Consider the following 14757-nt stretch of genomic DNA (forward strand, 5'->3'; position numbering starts at 1 on the left):
GGCGGTGCTGTGTCATTAAGATGGCAGTGGTCCCTTCTCTGGCCGTCCCCACCCCGCCGGCATCCCTGCTCCTCCCTCCTGGCCTAGGCGGACCCGGGGAGCGAGGCCCAGGTGGCGGGAGGGCAAGGTCCCCCCTCCTTGGCCTCCCCCGCAGGAGCCCCCGCCGGGGCCGTGCCCCAGCCCACCAGCAGAAACGGGCTGCGGCTGGAAGATACGGGTCCTTCGGAGGAGCCTGGCCCTCCTTCCCTCCCCAGGCCCCACGGCGATGCCTGCCCATACGCTCCCCGCACTGACTGCCCCAGCTGCTCAACGCTGGGAAGCAGGCTGAGAGCTTCTTAGTGGTTCCCTCTTTTTCCAGCGGGTCTCTCGCCTATTTGATGTAAAAGGGTAGCTCTGAGGAAGAAGCGTGGCGTTTTCCAGGTGCTTGTGGGATGGGGACTCCTTCCCTCCCCAGGCCCCACGGCGATGCCTGCCCATACGCTCCCCGCACTGACTGCCCCAGCTGCTCAACGCTGGGAAGCAGGCTGAGAGCTTCTTAGTGGTTCCCTCTTTTTCCAGCGGGTCTCTCGCCTATTTGATGTAAAAGGGTAGCTCTGAGGAAGAAGCGTGGCGTTTTCCAGGTGCTTGTGGGATGGGGAGAGCTCATTCCGTATCTGTTTTGGAGCTACTCACAAGCTTTTTTGAAGGCAGCAGCAAAAATAAACTGTGGTCTCTTAACCTTCCTCGTGCTGTAGTTTGGCAACATTCCCTGTGGCGCTGAGAGTTATGCTTTCAGACTGAGGTGGCATGGCTCTGTTGGTAACGACTGTGCTGTACTCTGAACATTGTCAGCTGTGCCTGCCAAGGACCTTTTTACTAGATAAGCTGCTGAGGAATCTCACTCGGGCTTTCCTGATTCAGTAGCATCCTACCATAAAGGAACAGGCAAGTAGGGTGTTAAATACATCATCCCGATGGGAGTACTGGTTCTTCAGGGACGGCCAGGCTGCGTCTTGCCATCTTATTTCCGACCAGCTCCTAAGTGGCTGTTAGGTAGGAATGAACTGTAGTCGCGGTTTAATGAATAGTAATAGTGTTACTGGGGGTAAGTCTGTGCCTATCCTAGCAGTTGGAGTGGCATTCTTTACCGCCTCCCTTCAGTTGTTATCCCTCCTTCCTTCCAGGAGTCGGATGGCGGCTTGTATATCTGCATGAACACGTTCCTGGGCTTCGGGAAGCAATACGTGGAAAAGCACTATCAGAAAACAGGCCAGCGGGTCTACCTGCACCTCAAACGAACACGTAAACCAGTAAGAAAATAAAAATACAGACGATCAAGCTTGTTCTAAAATTGAGCGCTGCGCTATGTCTCTGTCTTCAGTGAGTTACAGAGGTTTCCCTCCTCAAATAAAACTGATGTTTTTCTTGGCGAATCGAGGTACATCAGTTCTTCAGTTCTGCTTATGCTGAATTGTTGTGTGGATTGCCCACGCTATTTCTGTTTTCAGAGTAGCTTAATTTCAGTCCTCAAAGCTTGCCACAGCTTGCCTATCCCCCTAACTCTATTTCCCTATTTTTTCCTCAACAAAACAGAAGGAAGAAGACAGCAACTCTAGTGCTGGGGACCCCCCAAGGAAGAAACCAACTCGTTTGGCTATTGGTAAGAAGGCGCTTGTGCGCTGTATCGTCCTTGGTGTTTTGAACCGATCCTCTGGAGCTTTGTGGCATGGCTCTTGCATCTCCTCTTTCCAACCAAATTCAAATGTCACTTTTTCTGGTGTATCTTAGGTGGGCTGTTTCTGCAAAACAGTTGCCGAGGTGGTAGCTTTGTTCTGTGTTGAAAAGGGCATCATGTTTTCTGTAGATAAACATGTTTTTTGTCCTCTCTTAGCTCTGTATGCCTGGCTCAGCTTGGTGTGGGTATAACCAGTGTGGGGCTGAAGTAAGTTTAAGGAAAGGCTTAAGTCTGAGGAAAGTAAGTTTGAAGTTTCTGTTAACGTAACTATTTTTTTAAACTTCCTGGATATCCAACTACTGTTATTTATATAAATGGGGAGGAAAGTACTGGTAAATGCCACATTAATGCTCTCAGGCTCAATAATTCTTTGCAATACAAGGCCTATACTGGAGGAAATATATGTGGATATTAAAATATAAAAAACAAGCCCTTTTTTTTTGAAGAATAGGGCTAGTGTTCCATTACTGTCTTGCACTGACTGAAGAGCTGTCATGAAGATGCTGCTTACTTGGAGCAGTCTTGGCTAGGAATTTGTGAACTGTTACGGAGATCTATGAAGCAGGGGACAGGAAATTTTTTTAGAAGTAACGTGTTCTTGGCTTGTTGGAAGCTGACCACTAAAGGGAAATCCAGAACTTGGACCGTGCATGTCTTGCTTTATGCTCACTTTTTCCCTGACTGTGCCATTGTGTAGCAGATGCCTCGGTGACTCTAGTGCTGCCACGGTGCAAACACCCAATATTAAGACTGTCAGCTGCTCCCTGCTTTTATGGTGAGATGAATGGAGTCCCAAAGGTCACTTCTAGCAAAACTGAAACTAGAGTCTACGCTCCTTCAGATAGCCACTGCTTTTATGTATATGATTATTCTGCTTTTGGAGAGATCAGGCCCAGTCTGCTTTATGAGTTATTTCTGGATCCTCAGTTCTACAGAGATCTTGAGACAAATGTTGTCACTGGGTCAGCAGATAGCTGCCTCTGATAACAGCATTAGTGGCCTGAATGAAGCAGGAGAGAATAAAAGAAAAGATTAGCCCTATGAGGCAGTGATCTTAAATCTAGGAGATATTTTTTTCTTTTTTTTTAAAATAAACTGTGGTGGTTTATCTAATCTTGACAGGCTTTTTTTTTAAAGTACTAGAAAGATTTAGGAGCAATACGTCACTGGCTGCAAAACATAGTCCTTGATCTCTCTCTACCTCAGCTACCCTCTCCATGGGAAAAAAACTAATGACTATAACACCTGCCTCCCTTGCCTGCCAGCTGGTTGAATGGCTTTTGGAATTTGTGGCACTTGGTACAACCTTGGAGGAGGAAGCAGTGTACCTCGTGGCATGCTGTTGGCTCTATCTGGGAGGAAAAAGGACTAGAGGCGGTCTGCTGGCTGAAGACCCTTTTCCTCATCTAGAGCCTCTGAAGGTGCACATAGCCACCTGAGGGGACCTCAGTCTGGTTTAGTTTGTCTAGAGTTCAGGAACTGTGTAATACCCTGAGGGATCGTGTATAGCTTTACTTTGAGAAATGATGACAGGAGATCTCTCTGGGATGTGCTAAAGAGGCACACAAGAGGATTATCTGGTTATGTTGTTGAACTGCATGATGCTGGAGACTGTTTTCAAGTATTTTTAAAGTTGCTCCGGCTTGCAGCATCGGCACTCATAAGTAGCCGTTAGTGCATAGTCTAAAAACTGTAGGTATTTGAGAAGAGAGTTGCAGGAAATGTCATGGGAACCAAGTATTTTTGGCAATAATGTTTAACCAACTGCGGTAATGGTTATCAGAACTGTGTCACACACAGGAGTCTTGAGGCAGAGGCACTAAACAGCAAAAACTCGTATTTCCTTCAGAGATCTGTTACTGAGAACATTGCAACATGCCGTTTTTAAAGAAAAAGAAAATTCTGTTTAAAAAACAAACATGATAGTAGATTAAGGCTGCTGGTAAGCAGTGTGTCTTGTACTCTGTTTCCTTCTGGCGTGTGAGATCCCTATAATTCCAAAGGGACTGTTTACAAGGGCGTGTAGCAACAGGATGAGGGGCAATGTTTTTAAACTGGAGCCAAGCAGATTTAGATCAGATATTAGAAAGAATTTCTGCACTGTGAGGGTGGTGAGGCACTGGAACAGAGGAGTTGTGGCTCCCTGGAAGTGTTCAAGGCCAGGTCATATGGGGCTTTGAGCAACCTGAAGTGTCCCTGGCCATGGCAGGGGTTTGGAACTGAGTGATCTTTACGCTCCCTTCCAAACCAAACCATTCTATGGTTCTCTGAAGACGCTGATGCTTGAGGAACAGGCAAGGCCAAGGTTTTTTCCTGACTACCTACATAAATCAGAAACTGTTCCCTCCACTGCAAATGTTACATTTTGATGACTGTCCATCATGACTGTTGACAACAGGCAAATAACCTCTTATGTGTGGAACTCCCATTTCTCTTGCAACCTCTGGAAAGCATGGCTAGGTAGGCCTCAGAAACTACTAGCACTATGGCTTTCCCAAGACTTTCTGTCATTCTGGATGTTATGGTTCCAGAGGAGCTCCTGGTTGTCGTTGCTTAAGTTCAGGACTCTGAACTGTCATTCCTGGAAGAGGCAAGAAGCAGCGGCAGGCTCCTTAAAGATGCTGGTAGACTTGACCTTCGCACTGGGTTGGAATATGACCTCTTCATGCACACCTCCATTCACCATCTTGGCTGTACTGCGAAGGATGCACAGCAGTGCTTTATCATGGCTCTGTTCTGGCCAGTGTCTCTCCAGAGCAGGTCTTTTCTCTAGGTGTGGTCAGGGTCTGGAGATTCCTTCTAAGCATGTGTAAGAAGAGCTGGGAAAAGTAAATGTATTGTCATTAGGCTTAAATTTGCTCCCCACCACCAAAAACTGGGATCTGGAAATAGAAAGAAGATTGTGCATCGTTGATCTAGAGCTTTGCCTCTATTTAGCTTTACCTCTTACTGCAGTGTTTTTTTTCTTTCTGTAGGTGTAGAAGGTGGATTTGACATCACAGAGGAAAAGTTTGAATATGACGAAGAAGTAAAAATAGTGATTTTCCCAGAGCATTTGGATATTCCTCATGATGGGCTGGAGGGACTACCAGACATGGTCAAAGACAGGGTATGTTTGTACGGAGAGCTGCGTTTTCTCTTAGCAGGGAGGAAATCCACCATTACAGGAAAGGAACCGCTGCCCTGGAAAAGGGATTCTGTAGAGCTGCCATGAGGTCTCAGCTTGCAGTTAAGCAGAATTGTTTTGCACTTACATGGTGCTTTGTGTCACGGAGACCTGGCTTGTGGATGAGGCTCCTGAATCCTGCCCTGGCACAACTGACTTGCCAATCTGAGCCAAAATGTGTGGGGTGCTGTGGCACTGGAAACTTCTTTCCTTCTGCCCTTCATGTTTCTTTCCTCTCTCCTAATTCCAGATTGCCAGTGCGATCGAGGCCATCCTCACGGCAGATTCAGCATCACGGAAGCAGGAGGTGCAAGCTTGGGATGGGGAGGTTCGACGTGTTTCCAAACACGCTTTTTCTCTGCACCAACTTCAGAATGATGTCCGCATCCCACCGTGGTGAGCATAGTACTGAAATGAACAGTATCACTCTTCATTCCAGACCCACCCCTATCACCTTCTTCTCCTGTCCTGTACTGCAGCAACAGATGAGACCTTTTTTTTTTTGTTTGTAAGTCTCTGAGTGTGTCTTGTCATAGTCAGTTCCAGAGAAATGACAAAGTAAGGTATTTCTGAAGGAAAAGAGGAATGAAATTGGGTAGTAATGGAGAGAACTTGGGAGGTGAAGCCTAAAGGTTTTCACCCTGATCTCTTTTTCTCCGTTTTTGACAGTGGCTGGAAGTGCAGCAAATGTGACATGAGGGAGAACTTGTGGCTGAATATGACCGATGGAGCCATCCTCTGTGGTCGGCGCTATTTCGATGGCAGCGGTGGCAACAATCACGCAGTCGAGCATTACCGGGAAACTGGCTACCCCCTGGCTGTGAAACTGGGAACAATTACTCCTGATGGGGCTGGTGAGAAGGGGTTACCTGTGAGGGTAATCGATGCTGGGCACCACTCAGGCTGACTGGGGTCTCTGACAAGTCAAGGAACGATTTCCAGGCTGTTGTTGCCCACCTTATGACCTGGGACATTTGGTGTCATCCTATCAGGAACTTTCCCACTCTGACCTGCTTCTTGTGGTAGGCAAAAAACCTGCTAGTAAACCTTGCCTTCCTCCTCACCTTCCTTGTAATTTGAAGGGGTTTGTAATAGTTATTGAGGTTGCTGTCTTGTTTTCTGTGATGGGACCTTTATCAAACAGGTTTGTGTCCAAAGCCTGAGCAGATAGCACAGTAACCGACTTTTCCTCACTCCAAGCATACAGGTACCTCTGTACCTTGATCAATGACAAAATTGTTTGTCTTGTCACATGTTTTGGAGGAACCTCGATATTCTGTCTGTTTTGCTACTCTCCTGAGAAAGGAGAGATGCCACCAACTGCTCAGTTTGTCAAAACTCCCAGTTCTGAAGACTTCTTTTCATCCGGGAGTGAATGTTAAATCATAGGCCATTAAAAGTCTCTCCTTTTCCACTGTGTTCCCACGTAGATGTCTACTCCTATGATGAGGATGACATGGTGTTGGATCCCAACCTGGCAGAACATCTTGCTCACTTTGGGATTGACATGCTCAAGATGCAGAAGGTGAGGGGGTGGCCCTTCTTAAGCCCAGAGTGGGAGAGAAGCAGCTCTGAGGTGTCTCAGCTGGATCCCAGCTTTCTGTGGCTGTGTAGAACCATTCCTGGTCAAGAAACACTGTGGGGTTTTTTTTGTCAGGCAGTTATTTTGTCTGCCTCTCTTCTTTCATTGCCTTTTTGCCTCACTTTCCTGTCCCTCAGGTTTATTTCCTTGGGATTCTGTGTCAGTACTGTGGGCAGGGAGGTGCCCAGGCTCTTAGCTTTGCTCCCTAGGTTCAGTGTTAGTTTGTGATTTCCATGCCACTTTAGAGGGGATGGTCCAGATTTCTCCTATGTTTTGTATCATTCCTCCTTCTGTCCCAGGTATTCAGACATTTGAAAACAGTTCTTGTATTTTCCTTCTCATTTAATAAAACAGAATGGACTCGAACCCTTATGTTTCTCTACAGCATTGGCCTTTTCACACCTCTAATGTTCCCTTGAGTCTTTGAGGATTTTTCCTGTTCTTTCCCTCCACAGACAGACAAGACAATGACAGAACTGGAAATAGATATGAACCAGCGTATTGGGGAGTGGGAGCTCATCCAGGAGTCTGGTGTGCAGCTTAAGCCCCTCTATGGGCCTGGGTACACCGGTATCCGTAACTTGGGCAACAGCTGCTACCTCAATTCTGTGATGCAGGTGCTGTTCAGTATCCCAGACTTCCAGAGAAAGTAAGTGAGCTTAATCACTCCTTTCCATTAGCCTGGACCGGTACAAAGGTCTCCTAGAACTGGGAGCTTCTGTTACATTAATCTGGCTCAGAAGTGTGTTTTTACTAGATGAAGCCCATATGTGCCTTAGATTTCTCCATTCTTATTTGCAGATATGTGGACAAGCTGGAGAAGATATTCCAAAGCGCACCTTCGGACCCCACACAGGACTTCAGCACACAAGTGTACGTAGAGTTTTGGGGAGAGAAGGAAGGCTGAGGCTGCCTGGGTGCGTCCCCTCTGCGTTGCTACAGCGTGCTTTGCTGCAGGTTTCTCCCTCAAGCCTCGCCTCTCTGTTTCCATGTCCATCACCGGAGACACTGATCCTCAGTGATCAATAAGTATTTAAACCAAGAAAGTTCAGCTGAGTGCTCTAGATGGAGAGGACAGATTGCATGCACTTTGTTCATGAGAGGCTTTTAAATATACTATGTGGGGAACGCAGTGCCGTATGTTACCACAGGGGGATTTTTGGGAGTCGTATTCTATCTGCGTAACACCAAAAGGTGCTTGCCCTCTCCAGGAGAGGTGGCTGAGAGCAAAGAGGCACGTAGATTTGGGCAACTTTATTCACAGTGGATAATTTATATAGGCTTAAAGAGGCTTCATGGAAGAGGTATTTTGCGAGCAATAGCAGAGTATATACAGGACAAGAAACACATGATTTAGGAGGGCGTTGCATTTTAAATACATCAATTCTCTGCTGCACCTGCTTGGAAACAGCAAAGTGGTGTAATGGAAGTTCGGAGTGGAGGAATGGAAGGGGGCATTTGTAGAAGGGAGTTCAGCAGTAAGGGAGGATTCTAAATTTGGACAGCCTGGAGTGAGGTATTCACTGAGGAGAGGATTAAGCTGAGACAGCCAGAAAGATTTTTGCGTGGGCAAAGGGAGGAATTAGTAAGGTTGGATTCCAGTGAAACGGCAACAGTGTCAGGGAAGGACTGGAGTGAATTGGAATAGTAGGAGAGTCCAAGCACTGGAGGAAATCGCTGAACGTTCTTGTTGTCCGTTAAGCGCCTCGTGCCGTCTTTCTTAATATTTCCCATGGGGAAACGTGATCAATCTGCTCACAGCAATGCTATTTCTGGCTCAGACAATTTCGCTGTACCCTGTTGTCTCCTGCACAGTCAATCAGATACACTGGTACTTTACCCACGTCAGGCTGCAGCTTAGTTTGGGTGCTACGCAGCTGCTGTGTGGCTCAGCACCAGCTGCCCTTCTGCGGGGAAAGGGAAGCTGTTCCCTGGTATTTTTCCTAATGTGCAAGCAATGCTTGAGATTCATGCTCCAAAGTCCTAGTAACTTTCGAGTCAATGATGTCTCATGGGACCAGAGAACAGACCAAGATAAGATGATCTTGGCTGGTGCAGCTCCTCTCCGGGAGATTGGCAGTCTGTGGCAGACATCCTGGGGTATGCAGGATTGAAGAAACCATTTTGATGCTAACAGTGACTTCATCATTCCAGAGCCAAACTGGGCCATGGGCTGCTCTCTGGGGAATATTCAAAGCCAGCTTCTGCAGATGGGGATCAGCAGCCCGATCAGAAGGTGAGACTTGGGTACAGCATCCTCGTGATGTGTACGTTGCGTGAGGCATTGCGTGTGTTACATGGGGAAGGAGGGAGAACCCGTCCTGAAGACATGACCTGGGGCTCATTCCAAGGCTCCATCGTGTGAAGAAAAGCGCAGCTATGAGTAGAGTACTACATGCCAGTACACGTGCTTGGCAAATTACAGCCACCTTCTTCTTCCACTTTTTTATTTGCAGGGTATGCAAAATGGCATCGCTCCACGCATGTTTAAGTCCCTCATTGGAAAGGGGCATCCAGAATTTTCCACTAACCGACAGCAGGATGCCCAGGAATTCTTTCTGCACTTCATCAACATGGTAGAGGTAATGATTGAATGTTTCTGTCGGATAATGGAAAAGCCCAGATTTGTTCTCTCCCCACAGCAGGGGCTGAGGAGTGGAGGTGAGAAGTTGGCATGCATTGCTGAGAGAGGGAGAGACCACAGGGAAATGGGCCAGCCAGCACTTGCAGGAGCAGAGGAGGAGAGATACTTGGTCATGTTTTCAGGGCTGATTCCTTGGAGGAATCTCATGTGGGAATGACACAGCTGGAGATGTAAATTATCGCGTTTAGGAGCAAGAATGGCATGGGTTCCTGGGGTAGAGAGGTTGACTCTAGTTTACCCTTTGCTTTTCCAGTCTTGTGTACAGAAGTGAATACTCTTTAGCCATGTCCCATGTAGAACCACTGCTACTGCGAAAGTTTATTTCTGCCATTCTGATGTTACATCTGTGCTTCTAAATTCTTCTTCTTCAGAGGAACTGTCGCAGCTCGGAGAACCCTAACGAGGTCTTCCGTTTTCTGGTGGAGGAGAAGCTGAAGTGCCTGGCCACAGAAAAGGTGAAATACACTCAGCGTGTGGACTATATTATGCAGCTGCCTGTGCCCATGGATGCTGCACTCAACAAAGGTCAGTAATGTGCCGAGGTCAGACCAGTAGCAAACCTTTTGTTTGGGTATTGTACTTTTATTACATAACTCCTTAAACGAGAAAGGGACTTCCTCAAGGACTGGCTTTGCCGCTTCTGAAGCCAGATAGATCCAAGCCAGATAGATCCTTCATCCTGGTGGTATCAGGCTGATCTCTTCAGAAAGGGCATGTCCCAGTTGTCCCTCTAGAACCTTTCCTTCTGACACCACGAACTGGGCTGTGGCTCAAGAGCAGAACAGGACTGCAGAAGGAGAGCTCTGGAAGACGTCGTCTTCTTTGTGCTCTGCTCTTGATGGCGTTTATCTGTAGGCCTACTCTGCCTCTGGGTGTAGCTTACACCAGTTACTTTGTAGGTGCGTAGAGATGGTCCTTGACTCCTCTGCTTTATTCTCTAGATGAACTACTGGAATATGAGGAGAAGAAGCGGCAGGGATGCCTGAGCTGGTGCGAGCCAAGGTGCCTTTCAGCTCCTGCCTAGAGGCCTATGGAGCTCCGGAGCAGGTGGATGATTTCTGGAGCACAGCCTTGCAGGCCAAGTCTGTGGCTCTCAAGTGAGTGTGTGTGAGTTACCAGCTAGGCTATGATGAACTAGCGGTAGCTGCATCTTTGGGGACTTCTTTTAGTTGCTTGGGGAAGAAGTGTTACCGAAGTTTTGTAGTCCTCCACACTCTGGTCCTGTGGAACGTTGAAGCAGAGGAGGAACCAGTTTGTTGGTGCTGGACTGATTGCCCCCAAGGGATTACAGTGGACAGAACAGCAGTGCCACTGAAATCCTTACTACCAGATTTCAATTGCTGAATTTTTTGGAAACTACAGTGATATTCTAGGAAACCAGCAGCTTTCATTCTAAATTCAAAATTCACCTTTAAAATCAGTACTGACAGTGTGGCAACACTGGTTTTGCATGGTCTCTGAAATTTTTTGAAGGAAGTGTTGGGCCATTAAAGTTTGAGCAAAACACTGAGTGTAACAGATGCATGAGTTATTTTAAAGAATGCTAACTTAAACACTAATAGCAAGGCTTGAAAAACAGCTTTAATTCATCTCACTGCCTGCATCCCATGCAACAGTGCACGAGTGGAGCAAGATTACAAAATTAAAATGCTACTGACCATTCTTTTGCAATGAAAGAGTAGTCCTCAAAGAACTGGGAGTGTTTTTCTAAGAAATATTCTGTTATTAAGCAATAGGTCCTATAAATGAACAGTCAGTAACGGGATCACGGTGAAAAGTAACATTTTGTTTTGAATTTAAGTAGTGAGCTGTGTTCAAATACTTTGTAAGAATTAGCATTGAATATACACCATTGCTTAAATTAATTTTATGGCATGTTATAATTATCCCCTGATAATAAGTATCTGTCTTTCTTATTACTGCTTCTCCCTTCACAAACATTCCTCTCTCTTTCATAGATTACAGACACCCTCTCTCTCAAATTGTGTAACTAAATAATGTTCAATCAAATTCAGTTAGCTTAAAAATCACTGCTTCTGCTTCATACCTGAAAAAGTGCTCTTGCGCTTGAAAGCTTGTCAGTTCCTGCACCTGTATCTGTCGGTGTAATAAAAGATTTATTTCTTCCACATTCCTTAAGGGTTAGGCTTTTAATTAAATACTAAAATCTGAGTAGGCTTGTAAAATACAGGATTGGAAGGTAGAGAACGTGTACAATTTTTGCTTGTCCCCCAAGATTTTTGTAAATGTTGCATTCCGTCTCTTTTTGTCAGTGTCTGCTTTAGAAGTGGTTCTGCATTTGAGGAGCTTCTAGGAGACCTGCACAGATACATGTATCCCTCCCTTAGGGCACGCCTCTGCTCTACTCACTGATTTCTTGAAGCAGCTTGCACTCAGTCACCCCGGCCCAAGTGTTTAATAGTATTATTTATCTCTTCCAGAACAACACGGTTCGCCTCTTTCCCGGATTATCTGGTGATCCAAATCAAGAAATTCACTTTCGGTCTGGACTGGGTGCCCAAAAAGCTGGGTAAGAAGGCTGAGAAGTACAGAGTGTATAGGTATTGAGTCGTATTTGGGTGTTGTGGTGTTGGCTGTACCCCAGAAGAAGCTGCAGACTGCAGCGTATTGCATTCCTGGGGACTTACCCTTCTAGATCTCCAGACTGAGTCCTTTGTTTCTGCCCCTATGGGGAGGCTGAGCGAGACTCTGTCTTGCAGATGTCTCCATTGAAATGCCGGAGGAGCTGGATATCTCTGCGCTGCAGGGAACAGGGCTGCAAGATGGGGAAGAGGAAATGCCAGACATTGCACCCCCACTGGTGACACCAGACGAGCCCAAAGGTAGCCTGGGGTTCTATGGCAACGAGGACGACGACTCCTTCTGCTCCCCTCACTTCTCCTCTCCGACATGTTAGTGATTCTCCTCCTCTCTTCCTGATGCTTGACTCATTTCCTTGCTCTCCTTGTCTTGTTTCCCATGCTAGCGGTTTCCACCTGCCTCAGACTTTCCCTGTCCCTCTGTCAGCAAATGCGGGCTGCCTCTCTTGCATCCCTGTTATGCAAGGGTGTTACGCAAGGGAGTTTGTTGATTCCTGTTCTGTGGAAGATGGGGAGGTGGCACATCTAGTGTGTTTAGAGGGGGCAGAGCAGGGGTTTATACAAGATTTAACCAGCAGAGGTATATTATTTTCACAAAACGCAGCGGGAGGTAGGGTTTGGAGGGCAGGGAAGAGCCAGCGCTCCCGAGTTCGTGCGTTAACTCCTTTTGTTCCTCTGCGTGAGACTGCGCTTCTGAAGAAGAAAAGGTAGCAAGGGAAGAGAAGAGCAGAGAGACAGAACTTGAGTGAAATGAAGCCAGGAAGTGGTGGCTTGGGGGGGCTGCGTGACATGGCACAAACCGGAGCAGGCAGGGCTGGGTGGGGGTGGGTGGCTCTAATCTCTGTCTTCCCACAGCACCCATGTTGGATGAGTCAGTGATTATCCAGCTGGTGGAGATGGGCTTTCCCATGGATGCCTGCCGCAAAGCCGTGTATTACACAGGGAACAGTGGGGTTGAGGCTGCCATGAACTGGGTCATGTCACATATGGATGATCCAGGTATGAGACCACAGTGAAGCTTATTGCATCTGGACCCTGGTACTTCCCGTCCCACCACTGCAGTGGAAGACTGGAGTAGCTGGGACCTGAGACTGTACCCCTTCTGGAGAGATCTAACTGCTCTGAGCTGCGTTCTGTTTTGTGCTGCAGACTTCGCTAACCCGCTAGTTCTCCCTGGATCCAGCGGACCAGGGTCAACTATTGCCTGCCCAGACCCTCCTTCAGAAGACAGCGTGGCCACCATTGTCTCCATGGGCTTTTCCCGGGACCAGGCTATGAAAGCACTCAGAGCCACGGTGAGAGGCATGAGCGATGTCAGAGTGAAAGGATATTCTCAGGAACAGGCATTCCCGAGTTCACAGTCTTCCCTTCTTCCTTCCAGAACAATAGTCTGGAGCGCGCTGTGGATTGGATCTTCAGTCACATTGATGACCTTGATGCAGAAGCAGCTATGGATATCTCAGAGGGGCGCTCAGCAGCTGACTCCATCTCTGAATCTGTCCCTGTGGGTCCTAAAGTGCGTGATGGGCCTGGAAGTGAGTTCCAAACAATAGGAATGTGGATTTTGGGGTGCAAACTCGACATGGCTTTATCCTCCCTAATTCATGCAGTACCACAGGTTTTAGCAGCAGCAGCTGCTACAGAGCTGGTCTGGTTATTGAGGTGAAAGCAAGAAGTAAAGGGAGAGGGATGGCAAAGTAGGATCCAGACACTTCAGGGTTGGGGATTACCTGGAAGCCAGTAAGAGAGAGGCAGAGGCAGAGGAAGGGCTGTGATTTTTCCGGGTCATCCTGGGAGGTTTTTCCTGTTCTTCAGGCTCGCATTGAAAAAACAGGCTCTAGTCTCTGTGCAGAATTGGTGCCAATGCTGCTGGGTGCCATAGGGAGGGGGAATCTCAAGCAGGGCTACCAAGCTGGTAAAGGATTCGGAACATATGTCCTATGAGGAACAGCTGAGGGATCTGGGGCTGTTTAGCCTGGACAAAAGGAGATTGAGGGGAGACCTTTTCACTCTCTACAACTACCTGAAAGGAGGTTGTAGTGAGGCGGGGGTTGGTCTGTTCTCCCTAGTGGCAAGTGATAGGACAAGGGGAAATGGCCCTGTGTTACACCAGGAGAGGTTCAGGTTAGGTATCAGGAAGAATTTCTTTACTGAGAGGGTTATCAGGCATTGGAACAGCCTGCCCAGGGAGGTGGTTGAGTCACCATCCCTGGAGGTGTTTAAGAGATGGGTAGATGTTGTGCTGAGGGACATGGTTTAGTGATGTTGATAGGGCTAGGACAAAGGTTGGACTCGATCCTGAAGTTCTCTTCGAGCCAAAACTGTTCTGTGGTTACCCACCTGGCACCCATGGGCCAAATAAAACTTTTGGAAGAGAGACGGCTAAGTGACAGTTAGTGTCTGTTCCCATGCACATTTGGCCTTCAGACCAAATCCTCAGAGTCATACTTGACTGAGACCCACTTTATTATTACTCAGCAGAGCTTCCTTTTCTAAAGAGTGCCTAGTCCAGGGTGTTTTGGGGTAAGATGCCTTTCTTTCTCTGATCACTTCTCTCTTTCCTCCTCCTCCACTCAAGAATATCAGCTGTTTGCCTTCATCAGCCACATGGGCACTTCAACTATGTGTGGACATTATGTTTGTCACATCAAGAAAGATGGCAGGTAAGGAATTTTCGCAGCGTAAGGGGGCTCTGAGGTATACCTTTAACTCATCGCTGTCCTGCCCTATTTCTTGAGAGGTCTTCGAGTGCTGGGGATGAGAGCGAGCGAGGGGCATCGAGTTGTGTCTTAGCCACAGTGTGGCATCCCTGAGCTCCCCTTTTGCCTGTTGCAGGTGGGTGATCTACAACGACCAGAAAGTCTGTGCTTCTGAGAAGCCCCCCAAGGACCTGGGCTACATCTACTTCTATCAGCGGATTCCCAGCTAGAACCTCCTGTTGCTGTGTGTGGTGGGGGGAGAGTGGGCGGAAGGCATTGGGGGGGAAGGGGTGGGGGCAGTGAGGATGAGAGCAGGGCCCCTCTCTCCCCTGCTCTTCTTTCCCCACTCGTC

The 14757-nt window shown here is 47.6% G+C and overlaps 1 protein-coding gene across 1 annotated transcript; it reads left to right on the forward strand.

Moving 5' to 3' along the window:
* The first annotated feature begins 1169 nt into the window (after nucleotides 1–1169).
* Nucleotides 1170–14679, forward strand: USP5 (ubiquitin specific peptidase 5 (isopeptidase T)). Its single transcript, XM_009867722.1, is given in 20 exon segments — nucleotides 1170–1289; nucleotides 1573–1639; nucleotides 4690–4823; nucleotides 5131–5276; nucleotides 5550–5734; nucleotides 6311–6405; nucleotides 6918–7111; nucleotides 7264–7335; nucleotides 8617–8698; nucleotides 8919–9044; nucleotides 9478–9631; nucleotides 10048–10080; nucleotides 10083–10203; nucleotides 11548–11636; nucleotides 11827–12018; nucleotides 12562–12705; nucleotides 12856–13001; nucleotides 13088–13241; nucleotides 14285–14369; nucleotides 14542–14679. Coding segments are annotated over 20 exon segments (2412 nt in total). The 5' UTR covers nucleotides 1170–1190; the 3' UTR covers nucleotides 14636–14679.
* The last annotated feature ends 78 nt before the right edge of the window (nucleotides 14680–14757 follow it).

Source organism: Apaloderma vittatum, unplaced genomic scaffold (assembly GCF_000703405.1).
Source record: "Apaloderma vittatum isolate BGI_N311 unplaced genomic scaffold, ASM70340v1 scaffold41284, whole genome shotgun sequence".
NCBI lineage: Eukaryota > Metazoa > Chordata > Aves > Trogoniformes > Trogonidae > Apaloderma > Apaloderma vittatum.